This window comes from Asterias rubens, chromosome 9, assembly GCF_902459465.1.
Source record: "Asterias rubens chromosome 9, eAstRub1.3, whole genome shotgun sequence".
NCBI classification, from domain to species: domain Eukaryota; kingdom Metazoa; phylum Echinodermata; class Asteroidea; order Forcipulatida; family Asteriidae; genus Asterias; species Asterias rubens.
The window spans coordinates 11,715,554-11,739,931 of NC_047070.1; the positions used below are offsets into that span (position 1 = coordinate 11,715,554).

General features: G+C 39.2%; 1 protein-coding gene across 1 annotated transcript in view; it reads right to left on the reverse strand.

The window, feature by feature from the left end:
- Positions 1–21,997, reverse strand: part of LOC117294628 (protein FAM178B-like) — a 199,369-nt gene extending 177,372 nt beyond the window's left edge. Inside the window, exons 1-2 of the mRNA XM_033777124.1 lie at positions 21,869–21,997; positions 11,897–12,026 (exon numbers count right to left, since the gene is read on the reverse strand). Of these exons, the coding sequence (XP_033633015.1) occupies positions 11,897–12,009 (113 nt within the window). The 5' untranslated portion in view covers positions 12,010–12,026; positions 21,869–21,997. The remainder of the gene's footprint in view (positions 1–11,896; positions 12,027–21,868) is intronic.
- Between the last annotated feature and the right edge of the window lie 2,381 nt (positions 21,998–24,378).

Consider the following 24,378-nt stretch of genomic DNA (forward strand, 5'->3'; position numbering starts at 1 on the left):
CGGAAAGGTAAATGTGATAAAAAGATACAACAAGGTACACAGATTAGTATGACACTGTGACAGGTGATTCCTGTTAAGACTGAAAGAATAAATCAAAAGGAATCACATTTACACCAAATATCATTGACTCTTCCCTAAAAAATTGCACAAAAATTGTGACTCCATGACATGAGGTTCAAAAGGTACATGTATGAATTCTTTTTAAAAACAATTTTGAATAAACGTAATGATTAAAACATGTTTTTCATACTTGGGAATGCAGATGGTATTAAATCCAAATTACAGTCATATGATGAGGGCCGAGTATACTTTTCCTAAATGATCAACATTTGGAATAATAACATAAAAATAAATCTTATAAAGGGCTGGTATCTAGAAAAACTATTCACTGCACCTTAGGACCATGGGAAAATTCATGGTAGGCTTGACTAAAGAAGTATGTTTGAGAAAAGATTTGAATGAAAAGATATCAGGTTGCATTGAACTGTTTACTGTTGGATCAGATAGTTTATTTTACATAACTGACATACAGATCCTCATTTGATTGGTGGAACTCACTTCACGTGACATTCACTTATACTCCCATCCGCACCGGCGATCAAAAAGACCTATTCGCCCATGGGGAATAGCATTTCCCATTCAACAGTTAGGATCATCCTTGTTCCCAATGTTTTTGAGCAGTACAGCGCCGCCGCGCCGCTGCTAAAACAAAGGAGCACCTGTGCAAAAGGTTGTGATCCGATTGCTATTAAATTTGTGCATTGTTGCTGCTACGCGGCGCTATATGATTTTTGGTTGTCAAACAAACAGATTTTTCATAATGTTATACTTTCAAAATACATCAAATGACAAGGATCTAATGTCAGTTACATGTATATAAAAAATATATAGAGTGGCTTTCTGTCTTTCCAAACTAAAAGATAGCAAAAAAACATAGCTGAAAATAAATTATCTTTCATTTTACAAAAACATTTTCCAGTTTACAAAAATCACTTTATTAACACAATTTACTGTTAGCTGAGCAAACTGACATTGTAAGCAACACTAAAGTATGCCTATTGTAAAACAAATTATGTAACAATGTGAACATACGTTGTTTGACAAAATTAGATGAACCAACTAGTGTTGTCAACATCTATTATATATCATTGCGGTACCCGCTGGTACCCGCTGCCAAAACATAGGATTCTAACTGCCTCTAGCTACCGGGCAACCTCGATAGTGAAGTTGGTAAGACACTGCTCTAGAATTGCAAGGGTCGTGGGTACGAATCCCACCCGAGGTATATGCTTGTGATATTTTTTCACAGGACTTAGAAAGTACTGAGTATACAGTGCTAACACATGTATGGGTGTAACCAAAAATTAATAGTGTTGTTACTATTGAGAAATCCAATTGAACTACACTCCAAAGTGTAGATTTGTGACCACAGTACTCGCCTTCGGCTTGTACATTCTATTCACGAATCTACACTTTCTCGTCCATTCTCCTTAACATAACTCCTTTTTCAACATAGATGTAATCTCAGTTATCAGTGTGGATGCCAAGAGAGCTTAGAAAGCATTTAACAAAAATCAAGGTAGACTACTGGTCACATTGTCAGAGAGCTAAAAAGCTCACCCATGGTCATTCAGCCTTGTCACCTATCCAAAATCAGGTGAAAACATGTAGGTATATGTCTCATTAAATAAGCATCTAGTGAAAGTTGTGGAAAGTGTCACTGCTGAAAATTAACTAGAGACTGTACTATGCATTTAAATTTTTGAATCTTCTATAAAATACATAATGTAGCTGTGAGGAGTTTCAGGTTGACTAAATCTATGGAGTTTATTTGGAAAACAAACAACCAAATAGGCATATGAATCTACACGTACGAAGCAATGTTTGACTTAAGTTTCAAGTCAGTACATCATTGCAATAAGCAGTTATGATCATTTAATGTTTTTCATTGTTTTAGCTCATTCAACTGAAACCTGTGATTAATTCTTTAAGTTTTATCTTTTCATACGAATCTACACGTACGAAGCAATGTTTGCCCCATTGCAACCCGTTGCATTTAAGGAGTAATGATCATTTAGTGTGTTTCATTGTTTTAGCTCATTCAACTGGAACCAGTTAGATTTTTGTTTTAACAAATTATTTCAAAAATTTACAATTTTAATTTGACTTGGTTTCTTTTAAATCCAGATGTCAATGTTTGAGCCTGAATAAAAAAACTTCAACATTTTTGTTATTCCAAAAAACTTTAACATTTTGTTTTATTCCAAAACCTTAAACATTATTTGAAAACATAGCTGAAAATGACTGGTAATTGTATATATAACAATCTCACTTTGGCTTGTATATACCAAAAACAACTCAACTCAAAGACTGAAAACTTTAACCAAAAACTTTAAAATTTTCAAAAACTTTAACGCGGCCGGCAGGACGCCGGACGGAAATTGGTATTACATAGGCTTGCACTGCTCTGCAGCTCGCCAATAATAATGATGCAATGTTTAGTATTTCATGTCATTTTATTTTTGTGATTTTGCACGTCCATTACGCTTGAAATAAAAGTGTGTGCAGTTTCGACCCCCCCCCCCCCAACCTAAAGAAATTAATACAAAAATTCTAGTTTAGCAAAAAAGGGATATTTCTTTGTTCTTTACTATCCAATTTCGAATCATTTGAGCAAATCTCAAATTTTCAGCAAAGGTTAACCAGTTAAAGATGCTGTCAGATTTTCGGACCCAAACATTCAAAAATATTTGCTTTTGAGTGAATGGTATTTCAAAGAGTATCACCCGCTCTAACGAAAAAAAATTAAACTTTTACTTTTAATGGTCAGGAACCATGACAAAAATTTAAAATGTTTCTTATAAAACACATAAGAATTGGTCACGTGATATATTGATTTTATTTCACTGCTACTAATAATTGGCAGACTTTTTTCGAGCAATGGCTCAAATGAAAGCTTGTAATTTTCTTGACCCCCATCAAAATACCTATTTAATTTTAAATCAAAATTTTGGGGTCAAATCGGCCAAAAATCTGACATAGCATCTCTAAACACTCCACATCCAACCAATAATCCTTTATTTTGCAAAAGTGGCGGCACACATCAATTGTCAATGATATCAGACTACAGTTAAATGAAATGAAAAGATTAACTCGGGCATGAATTTGAAATTGTTGGGCCAGTCCTTGCGCTTATTATATGAAACTATCCCACTGACTTGAAACCCATCTGTCAATGATAATGTATGAAAGCCCATTGAAAGTATCAATAAAGCATTGTCGCCTGTTGCAGTATTGCACCGAACATACATAATGTACAATATGGTCTGCATAGTTCACATTTATACTATAATGATGCCTAAGTCTTATGGGCGCCCAGTGAACGATTTCGCCTGTATCGCATCGCGATGCAATTTGGATGATTTCCTATGCAATTTTAGAAAGTGCATCCCATATTTTGCAACATTATGTTTGATACAAAAATTTTGATTTTTTATTTAAAACCATTCATATTTAATCAATTTTCCCGCAAGAAAAATGATGCTAAATTAATAAGAAATCACCGCCCAGGACTAACGTTTTCTTCCGTGATGTTGAATACTTTTACACTGTGCCCTGGCAGTAGGGCAAAATCGACCAATAAAAACATTTGTTACGCGCTATATGGAATTTCAACAGCCAATAGAAACACGTGTCTCTGAGACTGTGGCTTCTCCCCCTCATGCATTGCACAGCACTAGCAGGACTCAATAGTGAAGCGATGTATCTTCACACGATTTTAAAAAAATGGATCAAAGTTCTTGCATTTCTTCAGCTCCTTTGTTGAAAAAAACACACAGTTTAAATGATTTAAAATACTTTGCAGATGTTCTTAAACATAAATAAGCAACTCTTCCTTCTTACTTTCCGTTCAAAATCCCAAGTCACCGTCGCTCAGAATAAACACATCCACACAGGAGTGTGACTGTATGTCAAAACAACCATGTACACATGTACGATGTACTTTTTGGTCAAAAAGTAAAATAAAAGCAAAAATTAAAATTGTTCAATGATTTCTTTCAACACAACACCCCTCCAGCTATGAAATGGTAAAGCCCTCCACTGCCCTCGGGTAAACGCGTATCGCGTGATGTGGCACAACTGTCCAGGCCGTTGCTATCGACCAATACAATAGGAATGAAGAAACTGTCTCATATACACAGGTGCAAGCTCGCGTGTCACGCCCATGTGACAATACTTTTTAGTGGTCATAAACAAAGGTTTATACACACCCACGTGACGCGCTCTCCACCAACAGGAATAGCAAAACTGTCTGAGGTATTTATGAATAAACAGCAATTCGTTGGTTATTGCGTCTTTAACCAGTTGACACTGGATGTCGTGTTAGCACACAGATTCGTGCCGGGAGATGTCACTTCTTCTTTTTTCTCCTTTTTTTTCACAATGAAAAAAGTTAAAGTAACAAGCTACATGTAGGCCCTATATATGACGGCATTTTACTTAAATTTCGCCCTAAGACCTTTAACCAGTTGCGCAAACTTACGTATCTGCAAGTTAAGCATTTTTTGAGTTTGCAATGCAAAATTTATGACAGCTATGCAAAATTTTGAGTTTGCTATACCAAACTAAAAATTTGCTATAAAAAAAAAATTTGCATAGCAGTTTTGCACAGCAATTTTTGACGAAATCCTTCCCTGGCGCCGTCATGTTGTTTTCACGTCAAGTGGTGCCCGCACCTTACTGAATTGATGCGTCCTGGGGTCAAAATCAGGGTACTCATGGGTTGTGGGTACGTGTTGTTTGTTCCGTCAGTTAAAGCGCGAGCATTTATTATTAATCAGAACAGCTCTGTAATAATCCACAGAATACACTGTTACATGGTCACAGTTTGTACCTTTAAACCTGTAGCCTATGTGTGTGTGTTTGCTGAGCCGTATCTTCCTTTCTTAATTCCCCACCTGTGTGCTTTATTAATAGCACTTACTTTCATTCAAGACGTGGTCATGCTTGAGGAATTATGCAGTATATAAGCTATGCATGTCATAGCCGCACCGTCTTTCGATTCTTGGAAGCTCGGGACGGGATGCTGACGGCGCTACTGACTGGGCGTGGTACTGATTGTCCTTTGACTACTCTTAACTGTGATGTTCTACCATACTACCGAAGGCTACCTACCGGTAGTGAGCGCCGGACTCCCCGTTCCCGAGCACTCCTGGGTCGATTGAGCACAACTTAATGGTATTTAACACCCTTTGTAAGCTTTGATTTTGTAAATAAAGTACCTAATTAATTGTTACTGTACACAGAATATTTCAACACTTGTCTTTTTCAGTTTCTGGTTTTCCCTTTCTTTAATTGTTTTGGTAATTTCATTCTTTATATAGTCTGCCGTGCGTACCAACTAATCTGGGGTTTAACCTTGTGAGTTGGTCGTACGTAACAACACTATGTCTAGTTCTTCATTAATTATAAGTGTTAAACTTGAAGATTTACCTGAGACTAGATGAATTTGTATGCAGGAGGTAGAGAGTGTATCAATAAGTATTTACCTGAGACTAGATGTAGTTTGCAATAATGCAGGAGGTAGAGAGTGTAACAAGTATTTACCTGAGACTAGATGTAGTTTGTAGTAATGCAGGAGGTAGAGAGTGTAACACGTATTTACCTGAGACTAGATGTAGTTTGCAGTAATGCAGGAGGTAGAGAGTGTAACAAGTATTTACCTGAGACTAGATGTAGTTTGCAGTAATGCAGGAGGTAGAGAGTGTAACACGTATTTACCTGAGACTAGATGTAGTTTGTAGTAATGCAGGAGGTAGAGAGTGTAACACGTATTTACCTTAGACTAGATGTAGTTTGCAGTAATGCAGGAGGTAGAGAGTGTAACACTATTTACCTGAGACTAGATGTAGTTTGCAGTGATGCAGGAGGTAGAGAGTGTAACACGTATTTACCTGAGACTAGATGTAGTTTGCAGTAATGCAGGAGGTAGAGAGTGTAACACTATTTACCTGAGACTAGATGTAGTTTGCAGTGATGCAGGAGGTAGAGAGTGTAACAAGTATTTACCCGAGACTAGATGTAGTTTGTAGTAATGCAGGAGGTAGAGAGTGTAACACGTATTTACCTGAGACTAGATGTAGTTTGCAGTGATGCAGGAGGTAGATAGTGTAACAAGTATTTACCCGAGACTAGATGTAGTTTGCAGTAATGCAGGGGGTAGAGAGTGTAACACGTATTTACCTGAGACTAGATGTAGTTTGCAGTAATGCAGGAGGTAGAGAGTGTAACACGTATTTACCTGAGACTAGATGTAGTTTGCAGTAATGCAGGAGGTAGAGAGTGTAACACTTATTTACCTGAGACTAGATGTAGTTTGCAGTAATGCAGGAGGTAGACAGTGTAACATGTATTTACCTGAGACTAGATGTACATGTAGTTTGCAGTATGCAGGAGGTAGAGAGTGTAACATGTATTTACCTGAGACTAGATGTAGTTTGTAGTAATGCAGGAGGTAGAGAGTGTAACACGTATTTACCTGAGACTAGATGTAGTTTGCAGTAATGCAGGAGGTAGAGAGTGTAACACGTATTTACCTGAGACTAGATGTAGTTTGCAATAATGCAGGAGGTAGAGAGTGTAACAAGTATTTACCTGAGACTAGATGTAGTTTGCAGTAATGCAGGAGGTAGAGAGTGTAACACTATTTACCTGAGACTAGATGTAGTTTGCAGTGATGCAGGAGGTAGAGAGTGTAACACGTATTTACCTGAGACTAGATGTAGTTTGCAGTAATGCAGGAGATAGAGAGTGTAACACGTATTTACCTGAGACTAGATGTAGTTTGCAGTAATGCAGGAGGTAGAGAGTGTAACACTTATTTACCTGAGACTAGATGTAGTTTGCAGTAATGCAGGAGGTAGACAGTGTAACATGTATTAACCTGAGACTAGATGTACATGTAGTTTGCAGTAATGCAGGAGGTAGAGAGTGTAACAAGTATTAACCTGAGACTAGATGTAGTTTGCAGTAATGCAGGAGGTAGAGAGTGTAACACTTATTTACCTGAGACTAGATGTAGTTTGCAGTAATGCAGGAGGTAGACAGTGTAACATGTATTAACCTGAGACTAGATGTACATGTAGTTTGCAGTAATGCAGGAGGTAGAGAGTGTAACAAGTATTAACCTGAGACTAGATGTAGTTTGCAGTAATGCAGGAGGTAGAGAGTGTAACACTTATTTACCTGAGACTAGATGTAGTTTGCAGTAATGCAGGAGGTAGACAGTGTAACATGTATTAACCTGAGACTAGATGTACATGTAGTTTGCAGTAATGCAGGAGGTAGAGAGTGTAACACTTATTTACCTGAGACTAGATGTAGTTTGCAGTAATGCAGGAGGTAGAGAGTGTAACACTTATTTACCTGAGACTAGATGTAGTTTGCAGTAATGCAGGAGGTAGAGAGTGTAACAAGTATTTACCTGAGACTAGATGTAGTTTGCAGTAATGCAGGAGGTAGAGAGTGTAACACGTATTTACCTGAGACTAGATGTAGTTTGCAGTAATGCAGGAGGTAGAGAGTGTAACAAGTATTTACCCGAGACTAGATGTAGTTTGCAGTAATGCAGGAGGTAGAGAGTGTAACATGTATTTACCTGAGACTAGATGTAGTTTGTAGTAATGCAGGAGGTAGAGAGTGTAACACGTATTTACCTGAGACTAGATGTAGTTTGCAGTGATGCAGGAGGTAGATAGTGTAACAAGTATTTACCCGAGACTAGATGTAGTTTGCAGTAATGCAGGAGGTAGAGAGTGTAACACGTATTTACCTGAGACTAGATGTAGTTTGCAGTAATGCAGGAGGTAGAGAGTGTAACACGCATTTACCTGAGACTAGATGTAGTTTGCAGTAATGCAGGAGGTAGAGAGTGTAACAAGTATTTACCTGAGACTAGATGTAGTTTGCAGTGATGCAGGAGGTAGAGAGTGTAACACGTATTTACCTGAGACTAGATGTAGTTTGCAGTAATGCAGGAGGTAGAGAGTGTAACACGCATTTACCTGAGACTAGATGTAGTTTGCAGTAATGCAGGAGGTAGAGAGTGTAACAAGTATTTACCTGAGACTAGATGTAGTTTGCAGTAATGCAGGAGGTAGAGAGTGTAACACGTATTTACCTGAGACTAGATGTAGTTTGCAGTAATGCAGGAGGTAGAGAGTGTAACACGCATTTACCTGAGACTAGATGTAGTTTGCAGTAATGCAGGAGGTAGAGAGTGTAACAAGTATTTACCTGAGACTAGATGTAGTTTGCAGTAATGCAGGAGGTAGAGAGTGTAACACGTATTTACCTGAGACTAGATGTAGTTTGCAGTAATGCAGGAGGTAGAGAGTGTAACACGCATTTACCTGAGACTAGATGTAGTTTGCAGTAATGCAGGAGGTAGAGAGTGTAACACTTATTTACCTGAGACTAGATGTAGTTTGCAGTAATGCAGGAGGTAGAGAGTGTAACACGTATTTACCTGAGACTAGATGTAGTTTGCAGTAATGCAGGAGGTAGAGAGTGTAACACTTATTTACCTGAGACTAGATGTAGTTTGCAGTAATGCAGGAGGTAGACAGTGTCACATGTATTTACCTGAGACTAGATGTAGTTTGCAGTAATGCAGGAGGTAGATAGTGTAACACGTATTTACCTGAGACTAGATGTAGTTTGCAGTAATGCAGGAGGTAGAGAGTGTAACAAGTATTTACCCGAGACTAGATGTAGTTTGCAGTAATGCAGGAGGTAGAGAGTGTAACACTTATTTACCTGAGACTAGATGTAGTTTGCAGTAATGCAGGAGGTAGAGAGTGTAACAAGTATTAACCTGAGACTAGATGTAGTTTGCAGTAATGCAGGAGGTAGAGAGTGTAACACTTATTTACCTGAGACTAGATGTAGTTTGCAGTAATGCAGGAGGTAGACAGTGTAACATGTATTAACCTGAGACTAGATGTACATGTAGTTTGCAGTAATGCAGGAGGTAGAGAGTGTAACAAGTATTAACCTGAGACTAGATGTAGTTTGCAGTAATGCAGGAGGTAGAGAGTGTAACACTTATTTACCTGAGACTAGATGTAGTTTGCAGTAATGCAGGAGGTAGACAGTGTAACATGTATTAACCTGAGACTAGATGTACATGTAGTTTGCAGTAATGCAGGAGGTAGAGAGTGTAACACTTATTTACCTGAGACTAGATGTAGTTTGCAGTAATGCAGGAGGTAGAGAGTGTAACACTTATTTACCTGAGACTAGATGTAGTTTGCAGTAATGCAGGAGGTAGAGAGTGTAACAAGTATTTACCTGAGACTAGATGTAGTTTGCAGTAATGCAGGAGGTAGAGAGTGTAACACGTATTTACCTGAGACTAGATGTAGTTTGCAGTAATGCAGGAGGTAGAGAGTGTAACAAGTATTTACCCGAGACTAGATGTAGTTTGCAGTAATGCAGGAGGTAGAGAGTGTAACATGTATTTACCTGAGACTAGATGTAGTTTGTAGTAATGCAGGAGGTAGAGAGTGTAACACGTATTTACCTGAGACTAGATGTAGTTTGCAGTGATGCAGGAGGTAGATAGTGTAACAAGTATTTACCCGAGACTAGATGTAGTTTGCAGTAATGCAGGAGGTAGAGAGTGTAACACGTATTTACCTGAGACTAGATGTAGTTTGCAGTAATGCAGGAGGTAGAGAGTGTAACACGCATTTACCTGAGACTAGATGTAGTTTGCAGTAATGCAGGAGGTAGAGAGTGTAACAAGTATTTACCTGAGACTAGATGTAGTTTGCAGTGATGCAGGAGGTAGAGAGTGTAACACGTATTTACCTGAGACTAGATGTAGTTTGCAGTAATGCAGGAGGTAGAGAGTGTAACACGCATTTACCTGAGACTAGATGTAGTTTGCAGTAATGCAGGAGGTAGAGAGTGTAACAAGTATTTACCTGAGACTAGATGTAGTTTGCAGTAATGCAGGAGGTAGAGAGTGTAACACGTATTTACCTGAGACTAGATGTAGTTTGCAGTAATGCAGGAGGTAGAGAGTGTAACACGCATTTACCTGAGACTAGATGTAGTTTGCAGTAATGCAGGAGGTAGAGAGTGTAACAAGTATTTACCTGAGACTAGATGTAGTTTGCAGTAATGCAGGAGGTAGAGAGTGTAACACGTATTTACCTGAGACTAGATGTAGTTTGCAGTAATGCAGGAGGTAGAGAGTGTAACACGCATTTACCTGAGACTAGATGTAGTTTGCAGTAATGCAGGAGGTAGAGAGTGTAACACTTATTTACCTGAGACTAGATGTAGTTTGCAGTAATGCAGGAGGTAGAGAGTGTAACACGTATTTACCTGAGACTAGATGTAGTTTGCAGTAATGCAGGAGGTAGAGAGTGTAACACTTATTTACCTGAGACTAGATGTAGTTTGCAGTAATGCAGGAGGTAGACAGTGTCACATGTATTTACCTGAGACTAGATGTAGTTTGCAGTAATGCAGGAGGTAGATAGTGTAACACGTATTTACCTGAGACTAGATGTAGTTTGCAGTAATGCAGGAGGTAGAGAGTGTAACAAGTATTTACCCGAGACTAGATGTAGTTTGCAGTAATGCAGGAGGTAGAGAGTGTAACACTTATTTACCTGAGACTAGATGTAGTTTGCAGTAATGCAGGAGGTAGACAGTGTCACATGTATTTACCTGAGACTAGATGTAGTTTGCAGTAATGCAGGAGGTAGATAGTGTAACACGTATTTACCTGAGACTAGATGTAGTTTGCAGTAATGCAGGAGGTAGAGAGTGTAACACGTATTTACCCGAGACTAGATGTAGTTTGCAGTAATGCAGGAGGTAGAGAGTGTAACAAGTATTTACCCGAGACTAGATGTAGTTTGCAGTAATGCAGGAGGTAGAGAGTGTAACACGTATTTACCCGAGACTAGATGTAGTTTGTAGTAATGCAGGAGGTAGAGAGTGTAACACGTATTTACCTGAGACTAGATGTAGTTTGCAGTGATGCAGGAGGTAGATAGTGTAACAAGTATTTACCCGAGACTAGATGTAGTTTGCAGTAATGCAGGAGGTAGAGAGTGTAACACGTATTTACCCGAGACTAGATGTAGTTTGCAGTAATGCAGGAGGTAGAGAGTGTAACACGTATTTACCTGAGACTAGATGTAGTTTACAGTGTAAGCTTGGGCGGTTCCAGAAATTTGGGGCTCGGTTCCGGTTCCGAAAAAAAAGCTCGGTTCTGAGACATACCCGGTTCCACTCTATATAAAACATAAGCCGCCCGTCTCGAGCTCACACACACACAATTGGAGCCGATCTATTTTAACTGAAAATAACCAAGTTAATCAGACATCGGTCCGGACCTCACATACACACACACAATTGGAGCCGATCTATTTTTAACGAAAAATTAATACCAGAATACCCACCAAGTCAATCAGACATCGTGCCACCGAGCACCTATTCTGTCATTTAAACAAGTCTTTGATTTGGCCGGCAGCAGTACGTCCGTAGTGCAGTACGTCCGTAGTGCAGTACGTGCGTAGTACAGTACGTCCGTAGTGCATGCAGTGTGCCGTCTCTGTACATACAAGTGTAAATGCCTGTACATGCATACAGTACCGTGTGTTTTGTGCATGGGACAAGCTTTTATGAATATGGATGTATCGGCAGCCAATCACAACGTGCTGTCTGTTTGGACTTAGGACTCTGTATATCTCAGCATACATGAGATATGCAGGTGGTGGTTGTAGATGCCTATGCATTAGAGGGGGCTGTGCACTGTGTGTTGTAGATGTAGTTTGCAGTAATGCAGGAGGTAGAGAGTGTAACAAGTATTTACCTGAGACTAGATGTAGTTTGCAGTAATGCAGGAGGTAGAGAGTGTAACACGTTATCATCGCTGTCTTCTTCCTCCTCCAAAGTACATGGCTCATCTTTACAATTTTCAGTCATGCTTAAATGTCATTTACCTAAACAGAACAAAACAAAAAAATCAGTTATACACTTCAGCTTACATGAAGTTAGTTTGCAGTATGTTTTACGTAATAAGTATTTGCCTTGCATGCCAAGAACAAAATCAAAACATGACGTCAAATCAAATACAACACAACTCCAGTCAGGATTTCCTCAAGGCAGTGTTCTAGGGCCATTGCTTTTTCTCTTTATACGAATGACTTGCCTCACTCAATAGCAGCCAAATCTTCAGTCAAGTTGTTTGGCAATGACCGTGTCCTCTGTCAAAAGATCAAGTGTGAGGATGACACCATCAAACTCCAGTAAGACATAAACCAGTTACAGCATTGGGAGGATGACTGGCAAATGGAATTTCATCCCCAAAAGTGCCAAGTTCTCCACGTTAAAAATAAAATAAAAATCATCAAGATGCCATATAACATCCATGGTCACACCCTAGAAGAGGCCGATACTGCTAAATACCTTGGGGTCGATATTCATCACAAACTAAACTAGAATCATCACATTCAGAATCGCTTCAAAGGCAAACTCAACCCAGGCTTTCCAGCAAAGGAACATCTACCAATGTTCAAGAGAAACCGGTACTGTGCTATAAGACCCTTCTGCGTCCAATAATCAACACACGATCGAGTATGCTAAAGTCCTCTGGGACCCTTACACCACTGCCAACATCAGCAAGCTGGAAATGGTCCAGCGCAGGTATGCCAGGTTCGTCTTCTTTGACAATAGAACAACAAGCACTGTAACAGCCATGATTGAAGAGCTGCAATGGCCATCCCTACGCGAAAGAAGAGCCTGGGCGAAAGCTGAAATGTTGTTCCGAATCGTGAATGGACTTGTTGACATCCCTATGCCCTTCCTTTATACCAACTTTAAAGATGTGTGATCATTCTCAAAAATGCATGGTTTCCTTTGCCAGAACACTACCAAAGAACATTTTTCCCAGATGCCATTAGGCTATCAACAAATATGCGCTCTTTCCAAGGACCATAGTAGACTGGATTACCATTGACGACTCATTAGTGAATGCACCGAGCTTGAACAACTTCAGGCAACTGCTCCAATAAACCCCAAACCCCTGAACAAGCCTGGCATCATACTCTCATCGAGTCCAGCTAGTACAATAGTAAAAGTGAAAAGTGAAAGGCTCTGGAACGCTCTGCCTCAGCAGCTCCGACAGCACCTTCATGGACTGTTTCAGACAGCAGGCGTAGTCCATCAAGATCCAATGTGTTTTAGCTCACCACTTCACATTTTGTCCTGCACCATGCATTTGTGTACATTTTATGGAATGGGCGCAATATAAATGAATAAATTAATATTATTAGTATTATTATTATAAGCACACAGCACACACATCACGCAGTACGTAATACGCCATTGGCTGACTGTATCACCAAGGAAGAAGAAGAAGACTCCAACACAATACCAATAACAAACCGAGAAAGAAATGCCACACAGTGTGCTGAACTCCTGCAAAATGACAATGTACATCAGCCTTGTAGATTATAACTTTCGCCAATTGAGGTTGCGCGTAATGCGGGGCAAAGTTTATTGAATTTGTTTGTTGCGCTACCAATTGTGGAATCTCAAAGATTTTATTGCAAACGAAGTTCTTAACAATGAAACCACTAATTCATGAAAAATTAAAGATCGTCCAAAAATGGGTGTTTTTTAAAGTTTTTTTTACCGTTTTGAAAATATTGTTTTACCGATCATCACCCACTTTCTAATTCCCACGCCGTGCGTCGGCATGATGCGGCTCGCAACTCTTCCCTTTGAGGTTTTTGGCGCGGCACACAAAGCATAATGTATCCTCCTCTTACCATTTTTCACGGTATTATGCCTTTTTCCTTGAATTGGGAAAAAAATAATGATGCGATATATCAACCCATGCCCTAATTATCTTTATTTGTTAATATGAAGTACGCAAACATATATTAAAACTTGATGGACATTGAAATGTTTACACCACACACCGATCTTCGATGACTTCAACTGGCCCCATTTGTTTTGAGTTTTTTCTGTTTTCACGGCAAACGAGAAAGTATGGTTTCCCGGTGAAGCCATGGACGAAACATCTGCAGTGACTACAAGTGTTCTTTGAGACTCTGTGTATGACTCTATAGCCAGCAGTTGTCTTCATTTTATTCAATATATTTGTTTATTAAATTTTAAAAATTACCATGATAACTTGCAAAAAATTTAAATAATAATGTAAAGGGTGAATAATTATTGGCTTTAAAATCTGATTTTTATTTATTTTTTATTTATTTCTTTTCTTAATATTTATAATAAAGCGTATAAATAAACAGTGATAATTGAATCAACAAGCTGATAATAATATTGATATGAGGGTTAAAAAATAAAAATTTCAAAAAATATTAGAAAATGATTTAAGGCACATGGCTTCTTTAAGCCTCTGTATTTTTTTCAGAATGCTCAGCAAAATATTCAGTCACACGATTGGATCATCATGAATTGTTAATTGAAATAGTGTTTGATGAAACTTTTCGGTGGGCAAATATTTTTATATGGCCTCAACATTATGACATATTTTTGTACCTTGTAGAAATGCCTAAAGAACAAACTTTTTGCATTTACAAGTGCAAATAACCAGTGGAGCCTTACGTGTTTCTAAGTTTTGGTCAAGGGAGAGGAGACTCTTTGCTTGGCAAATAAAACCACAAAATTTGTATCTAGGGACTGTTAACATCGCGCACAGAGAGGTAAAAGATTTGCCACGATTTTAGGGACACCTCGAAAACAAGACTTCCTACAATATAACAAATTTGGCGTTTTGAGTTAGTTTTTAAAATAAGGTTGTTCCGACCAAAACGGATGTCAATCAATCTCTGTAGGTAGCATCCTTAAGAATTAATAACATTATTTTTAAGAAAAGGATTATCTCAAGGATTTGTTGCTTTCATGTCCTATGACGTCACATACAAGTGGGCGCTATTTTGATTATGTCATACCGCCCTCCTAAAAAGTCGTGGTAGAACACTGCCTGAAGGAGCCATTCTAAATTTTCTCATTTCTCATTAAATCATTTCATAGGCTCAAAATGATTTTGAGTGTACATGAAACATTGTGAGTGGACAAAGCAGTTTTGCATGCACGTTTGCTTTGTGATAAAAAAAACTGACTTATCAAAGGCAAGTAATATGACATAGGGACCTACAGTGACAATGTTATCTAGCTAGCATTATAGCAATCACACTTGACCAGCATGCACCTCATTCCCTGTAAGCTTGGGCGATATTTTTATATTATCAAAAATCGCTATACCAGTTCTTAAACAATTAATAATATTAATAATAAAACCATTCTTATATAGCGCATATCACTGTGAGGTCCCTATGCGCTGTAAAATGAAATCAACAATTATTGTACAAAGTAAACAGATATGTTTTTAACCGGGTTTTGAATTGTTCTGATGTCTCAGCCTGTTTAACAACCTCTGGAAGACTGTTCCATAACTGAACTGCTGCATATTGGAAAGAGCGGGAACCGTACGACTTGGTTTTGATAACTGGGGGAGTCAGAAGGGATTTAGTTGAAGATCGCAGATTCCTGGTTGTTTTGTACTCCTGAACTAAGCTTTGAAGATAAACAGGGGCAATACCATGGATACATCGATTTAAGTCAGAACCAAAACTTTAAAATCAATTCTAGCCCGTATTGGTAGCCAATGTAGGTGTAGAATTTGCGTGTATCTCTATGAGAGGTAAAAGGTCAAACCACACGCCGTTTTTTGGCCGGTCTCTGGCGTTATTCAAGAGCCTCGAAGAATGACATCAGACGTTCAGGCTAATGGTCCCCAAGCAAAATCATGATACATACGTATGAACATGTATCTAATGTACATGTACTTTGCACAGGAAAAGTGAAGTAGGACAACTTTGAGTGGAGCTTGAAAACAAGCCAAAAATGTTATATCTCTAAAATTTTTATATTGTTGAGAAAACATATAAGGGTAATTTTTCACCAAAGTTCATTTCCGGGTCACATGATCCACAAGGTCAAATTCAAGGTCAAAGTAGAGGTCAAAAGGGTATCATACCTAAACATGTTCCTACAAAAAAAATAAAGACATATTTGAAAAGCTTACCCAATTTCCTTTCCAAAGACACCAATTTCAACCAATTTGACCCAAAGGTTACCGATTTATGGTCGTATGAATGTCAGAGGTCAGGCGCATTTTGACCAAAATCAACAAGAAAGAGCATGCCGTAACGCGAAAACCATTTATCGGATGGAGCTGAAATTTAAAATTTCAGCTTGTTGAGCCACGATTACCCCATAAACCAAATATGAGCAAATTTGAAGAGGGTAGGGTTTAAAATTGCCTTTTTGGGGAGTGATTTGACACGGAATGACCCCAGTACCAATTGTACCAACCAAGTAGAAGTAGGCCTAGCCCTATTAGGACTCTTTCTCTGTACACAGAGACAGAGTCCTAACTATTGAGGCCCATTTCTGGGGCGGAAAATTTTCAAAGCTTCATAACTCAAATCTTACCTGCAACAAGCCACTAATTTCAACAGATTCACATTCCATGGCGGCATACATTTTTCTGCGGTGGGTTTTGGTCGTCATATTCTCTTCACAAATCCGTCATTTTCGTGAAATAATGAAGCTCCCAACGTTAAAAAAATTCCCGTTTTAGAACTTGATCGAAGATTCCTTGATGGAGTGTAAACTTGAAGCAGTTCAGAAATATAGTGGGGAGCTTTGCCATTAAGAGCTTTGTGGACAATGAGCATCAGCTTGAAGATGATTCTTTGAGAGATAGGGAGCCAGTGTAGTTGTTTCAGAATGGGGGTGATAGAACAGGATTTTCTAGACAGTGTCACAATGCGGGCAGCAGTATTTTGGAGCCGTTGAAGTCGGGAAATCTGGTTGTTAGGAAGACTATAGAGAAGAGCATTGTCGTTGTCATTTAACTTCAGGAAGTTTTGTTGTGTCCAACGTCGAATCTCTTGGATGCAGTTCTCAAGTCTTGCAATAGATGCATTGGCGTTTTCTTGAGAAGATTTAAACGTGATGTACAGCTGAGTGTCGTCTGCGTACACATGGTAATTCAGATTAAATTTCAGGATGCTGTCACAAATCGGTAAAGTGTATAGCGTAAACCACTGCGCTGCGGGCCGAGTACCCTACCCTGTGGCACAGAGTAGTTCAAAACAACAGGGTCGGATATCGCGGTGCCAAAACATACATGCCGAGTTCTATTGTAGATATACGATTTACACCATGCTAGGGCTGTGTCCTCTATGCCAAGGTGATTCTGGAGCCGAGAGAGAAAGATGTTGTGATCGACAGTGTCAAAAGTAGCACTCAAGTCTAGCAGGACTAGTGCTGTAAGGTTACCATTGTCCATTGCAGAGAGAATATCGTTGCTCACACGGACTAGTGCAGCCTCGGTCCCATGGAAAGGCTTGTACGCTGACTGGAACACGTCGGACAGGTTAAAAGTATGAATGTGATCAGAAATACGTGATGAAACTACTCGTTCGATGACTTTTCCAAGATATTTTAAGTTTGCAACGGGTCTGTAGTTTTTGAATATCTCCTTGTCCAGGTTTGGTTTCTTGATGAGCGGCCTGATGTAGGAAACTTTGAGGCTATCGGGGAAACAACCGGAACTAAGAGATTCGTTTACAAGCTTAGTGATGTAGGGTACAAATATATCAATGTTTTGCTTCATCATGGATGTTGACACTGGATCCAGCTCGCAGGATTTTGAAGGAGATTTCATAATAACCCTTTGAATCTCAGCAACAGTCGCAGGCTCAAACACAGATAGTCTACACTCTGGTTGAAGATGTGGCAGTGTCTGCGGCACGTTGTAAGGGACTGATGAAAATGATGAGCGGATGTCTGAAATCTTGGGGACAAAGAATTTCTGGAACTCATTTGCTAAGTCCTGGTCATTGTAAGTGGATGGATGGACAGGGGTTTGGGTTTGAGCAACAACTTACCAATTATCTTGAAGAGCTTCTTTTGATCTCCTGAGGATTCTTGTACTTGAGATGAATAATGGATGATCTTTGCCTGGTGGATTAAATTCCTAACTACTTTAGATTGGTTGCGATATTCTTGTCGTTGTATTGCCAATTTGCCATTTTTCCGCCACTTCCGCTCCAGTTGACGACAGATCTTTCTCGCTGTACGAATATCATCATTGAACCAAGAGACTTCAGTTCGGACCTTGACTGATCTCAATTTCCAAGGTGCGTATTTATCCAAGATGTCACTGACTGTACTCTCATATTGGCTGACATAGAAATCCAAGCAGTCATGATCATATTCTAGATTTGCTAAATGGGTGCCTATGTCGCGGAACACTTCGGGAGAATTCACGTGTTTCCATAGTCGGCTCTTTATAGTAACGGTTGGGACTTTGGGCTTGCACAGACTCAAGTTACACATGACTGCATAATGGTCTGATAATCCAGGTAGAATCACAAAGTTTGAGACAATTGGTGGGGAGATTTCACGAGTTATGACAAGGTCCAGGCAATGACCGAGACGATGAGTCGGCTCCTTGATATGCTGGGTAAGACCAAAAGCCTGAAGTAGATGCTTAAACTGGTTTGCATTGGTGTTCTGGATGTCATCAACATGAATGTTAAAGTCGCCGGTAATGATGATTTCCGATGGATGAAGCAGATATTCCAAAATCAAATTCTCAAACTCCCTTAGAAAACTTGAGAAAGTCACATGTTGGCCGTTTGAATCTCTTTCAGGTCTGTATACAATGACAAGGCGAACAGATTTTGAGTTTCCGGAAACCTCAGCATGAAGAGATTCAAAAGTTGTGTACTGGACGTCATTACTTTTCACAGAGACAGATAAAGTAGATCTGTACAGTATTGCAACTCCTCCACCAGTCTTGTGAGGTCTTGGGATGTGATGAAAGTAGTAGCCAGCAGGGGTACACTGACGACGTGTTAAGTTGCCTGGTCTCAGCCGTGTTTCTGAAACGGCGACAAGCAATTTCTTTTGTGTCGAAAAAGTGTCTAAAACAAACAAAAAACCTTCTTGATCACCGATCTCCTCGACTTTACCTGGATACATTTCACTGTTTCATTTCATGTTACACCACACACCACTGACCATGCATTGCTACCCTTGCATCGCTACCCTGGTTTGTAAGGCAGCATTTTGTAGTTATCATGTTTCTGCTTTCTGAAGGAAAATGGTGGCAAGAGGACATCAGCTTTTTGCTTTTGTTTGCTCTTTTCTGCGATTTTTCTGTGCTCTTCTTGAATTCCTTGTATTTTAATATCATTCTGCTTTTTCAGCCTGGGCAATGGTACAACATGTACATATGTCCACAATTTGTGGAGTAAATTAGTTCCATTACTTCACTTTTCTACTCAAAATTCTCAAAAATGTTGCTTTTCTTTATTTTGTTTCATATGTTAACATTAAGACTGTACAAATGATGAAACTAGAAGTTACAGATTGGAGTGGCACATGTACAACACATGTTACAGTTTTCAGCATGTGCTTTGGAAAAATGCATTGTGGGTAGGGCACGAGTGGCATCTGCAGAGCCCCATATCTCTTAATTCATGTAATATTGTCCTCTAGTAAGTCAAAACCAAGATATCCAGCTTTGCTGACCTCTTAGCGTCCTCCTCTTGAAAAAAAATTTGGTCAGTCGCATTACATTGCATGGTCAGTTGCATTACACTTTTTGATGACTCGTTACTAAATTACACCAACTAGAGTGTTGATTTCTTTACTCATTTCAGACTTGGTAATAAGGGTAGAATCATATTTTGAATCGCCATGAAGATAGTCAGTGGATTTTTCGTGCAATTGAAATAACTTCATCTCTCGGTTAGTCGCATTACACCCTGTTGAAGCTCCCACAAGTACACTCACATATTGCTTAAATGAGAAACACAAATTGAAAATCATTCTGGATTTTAAATAGTTGTACCTGCTGCTAATCACAACTATTAAAGTTTTGCTGGAAGAACCTTTTTGGGGGAAAATATTTAACCTTAATGTGCTCACTTTTTAGGGTCCGCTCACAGCTTGTGCAAACATGAGCTGAATTTGTACAAAATGGTACAGAGTGTGTAAAAAAAGTTAATGTCTGTTTCCTTTCATATGTTAGCTATAACTTTTACGTGGAAATAAAGTTGTGACACAAATTTTATTTTTTGATGTCATGTCCATGTTTGCTTGGAATTGCCCACAAGAATTCTCAACTGAGACAGTGAAAATTTCCAACAAAAAAACACTATTTTCACAATTCAGATGACTCAAGGATACACAGAAAAGGTCCTGTATATTCCAGGTGTAGTAACCAATCCAGTTGTATAAAAATAAGAACCAAATTGAGCAATATACTAAGAAATTAGCAAACAAACACTGAGCTTATTTGAGTGGCTGCTGTCAGGCGCTCAGTCAAATCAAATGTTCAAAATATATGCTGCCATGGAATGTGAATCTGTTGAAATTGGTGCTTTCTTGCGGGTAAGATTTACGTTATGAAGCTTTGAAAATTTTCCGGCCCAGAAATGGACCCTGCTATCCAGGACGTCACTGTAGTACAATACGAAAGTGTAAGGCCGCCAGGGCTAAAGCAGGCCCTACAACTGAAGCAACCCGACTAATTTAATTGAGATCGTTTGTGCGCGCCGTGCAAAACCGAGCAAGTTTTGATTTTGATTTTTACCCAAAACGTTAAACGTGTGATGTTTGTTTGAACAAATCCAGGCGTAGGGCTATAACAATTTCAACTTCAGTCACAAGTCAGATTACAAAAGCATTAGATCGGTAAGTAAGTTTCGTTGATGCAGATTGTTGCAGATTGTTTGTTTTTTAATTTGGATGTCGGACACTTCGTACCTTTGCGACACTTATTGTAACCAAATTGATCACTTCGTACCGTGGTCGGGGTGCGAAGTGACCATCAGCTGAGTCACTTCGTACCTTCATTAAAATGTGTATTCCTCAATAATTTAATGTTCGTTGAGATAAAAGTTAATAATTCTTAATGAATTGTATTTTTTGTTTGAATACAAAATTTTGCGAATGCTATTTTTAATGTGAAATTAATATTTTGTATAAAGTTAATTACCGCCAAGGACAACATCTTCCGCCAATATTTTTTACAAATATTTAAAAGTCAAACAATCACGCAATCGTCAAAATGGCTCCTTGGTCCCAACCAAAATATAGTAATAATTGGTTTGATTTGCTTTTATTTCACAAAGCACAAAATAATCTAGTTGCGATAACGTAACCCTTCTGCCAGGAGGGTTACATTATCGCAACTAAAATAAAAATAATCATAAACGATGCAGAAATCCCGAATTAGTACAAAGGTAGTAGGAAGTGTCTCGTTAGAAGGTACGAAGTGACCTGTGAGAAGGTACGAAGTGTCTTGTAAGAAGGTACGAAGTGTCCAAGGTACGAAGTGTCCACAGTCACTTCGTACCTTGAAAAATGTACGGTACGAAGAACTCCTCTAGAAGAACTATTTCGGTTTCGTCCGGCTATCGTCTCCCGTTTCGGTTTCGTAACGGGAGACGATAGCCGGACGAAACCGAAGAACTATTTCGATTTCGTCCGGCTATCGTCTCCCGTTTCGGTTTCGTAACGGGAGACGATAGCCGGACGAAACCGAAATAGTTCTAGGAGTAGATATACGAAGTGGCAAAGTTTGCCGCAAAGGTAGGTACGACGAAGTGTCCTGACACTGACAGTGACACGTAATTGTAATATTTTGATATCAGATTCTACGGAGTGGATTGGATGGGGAATCCCATTTGCATAATCTCTTCCTCCGTGATATTATAAACCTCACCTTGGACGAGATAAACAAATCCTGTGTTAACAATACCAACAATACCACTATTAACAGTAACAAAACAGACGGGAAATTCGTCGGGTTGTTGTTCGCGGCCGGCGATTGTTGTCATCACGTGGGCTTGCGCTTTTGAACCTCCTCTCGAGCTAGTCTGGTTCCCAGATCCAAAAATCTCCGACTAGGCTTGAGGATAGACCTTATTGCAGATAGCAAAAATCCGACGTCCCGCAAAGGATTGTGGGAAATATTTTGCACCTCCAGTTATACGGTCGTCACGTAACGTGTTCTACAAAGTTTTTTTTGTAAACAATAAGTTTGTAAACATTGACATTGTTTGTGGTGGACGGTCATGCTTCTGTGGCGGAAGACAGTTTCACCCACGAATGGGTGTACCTCCATGCTTTATTTAGCCAAGTCAGATGTGTAATATTAATATAAAAAACTACGACAATAATGCCATCGGACCAGTGTGTGCTTTGCGACTCAACGGAAGAACGAGGGACTGTACATGTATGTACATACGTAGGTAGGTCCATGCATGTTCTTTTGACTTTGATTGAACACAAAATAGTTTAATAAAATATCAATAAAGCTTGTTTATGATTTAATCATGACCGGGTCATGATTAAATCATCAAGCATGTCAAACCCAACAAGCTGTAGGCTACAATTTGAGTATTGTATAGGCTAGATTTATGTGTGATTTGTGGTAGAAACTAAAAAAGAAACATACATAGGCCTATTCAATTATATATTCCTCAACATTTTTTAGAGATGACAGATATGGGTCCTATAGTTGCGATAATCGTAACCCTCCATCCTCCCGACGGTCGGAGACCGGAGGGTTACGACACAAGACTGATATTATCGGTGTAACTAGCAGTTTTGACCAGTTTTTGCCAGACTCGTGATCAGATTCGTCCTTTGTTTCCACTTTCACAAAATCATGACAGACATTCTAAACACATGGAGTTGATCTTTATTGTATGACAACGTCATCTGGAACCCTTAAAACAACATTGTGAAAATATTTGGCAGAAAAAACGACAAAAACTTACCAAAAGACGGACCGAATATATCCATAATCCATAGCGGGGTCAACTAGTGATTTTGAACATCGCACTTGCTTGGCAACAACCAATCAGCGTGACCCAACCATGTGGGGGTATGGAGCAGCACACGGTACTTGCGCAGCATGCAGGCATGTACATGTACATGTACTGTATGAACATCGTGCGTGCACAAACTATACAGCTCGTAAGTACCGTGTGCTGCTCCATACCCCCACATGGTTGGGTCACGCTGATTGGTTGTTGCCAAGCAAGTGCGACGTTCAAAATCACTAGTTGACCCCGCTATGGATTATGGATATATTCGGTCAGTCTTTTGGTAAGTTTTTGTCGTTTTTTCTGCCAAATATTTTCATGATGTTGTTTTAAGGGTTCCAGATGACGTTGTCATACAATAAAGATCAACTCCATGTGTTTAGAATGTCTGTCATGATTTTGGAAAGTGGAAAAAAAGGACGAATCTGATCACGAGTCTGGCAAAAACTGGTCAAAACTGCTAGTTACACCGATAATATCAGTCTTGTGTCGTAACCCTCCGGTCTCCGACCGTCGGGAGGATGGAGGGTTACGATTATCGCAACTATGGGTCCTACTACTTGCCGTCAACTCGCCGTCAACTCACTTGCGCCGTCAACTCGCCGTCAACTCCTCCAATATACATTTAAAATCCACAAAAGAAGCACAGAACTGTAAAGTATCAGCTCAAAGAGCATTCGCGTAAGTTTTAGGTCATATTTCGGAATAAAAATTGATTTTTTTTTCTCGTGAAAAAAAATTCTCGAAGCCAAAAAACTGTCGGCCGCCATCTTGCTTTTTCACAATGATTAGTCTTGGCCCAAGATGTCAATGATTGGTACTTTTTTTTTATCAACACAAAGTCGTTTTTGTGAATGAATTTGTACCGAAAACCATGAGAAATATGTAGTTTAGCCCAGACTTAACACTTCCGTGCCCCCTTTTTATAGATTTTTCATGTAAATTGAATGAGTTGACGGCACGAAAATGAGTTGACGGCGAGTTGACGGCAAGTTGGCGAGTTGACGGCAAGTAGTAGGACCGACAGATATTGATATTATATTCAGAATATAGTATCAATATTCTGATAATGATACTGCTCATTAATTAGCTCATAGTCATATTAGTCATGACTGACTTTCAGGGCAGAGTGTTTGGTTATGATTTACAAGGCAAAAGATCATTCATAAATGCCTCAATCAGTTTCGCTATCTGCATTCCTGTTGTGGTGGAGAGCGCTTCATGTGGGGTCAGGGTGTTTAAAGTTAACGAGTGATAAAGACCAGCTGGAGATGTTTATAACCGGTTGTTTTTGATGTTTAGATGCATAATATGTGCTGGTCTTGGTGCTAGATGTTTCACCGATACGGGTGATGTTTGTGAGTTGGCCGCGCTGGGTGTGAAAGCAAAACAAGAAACGTCT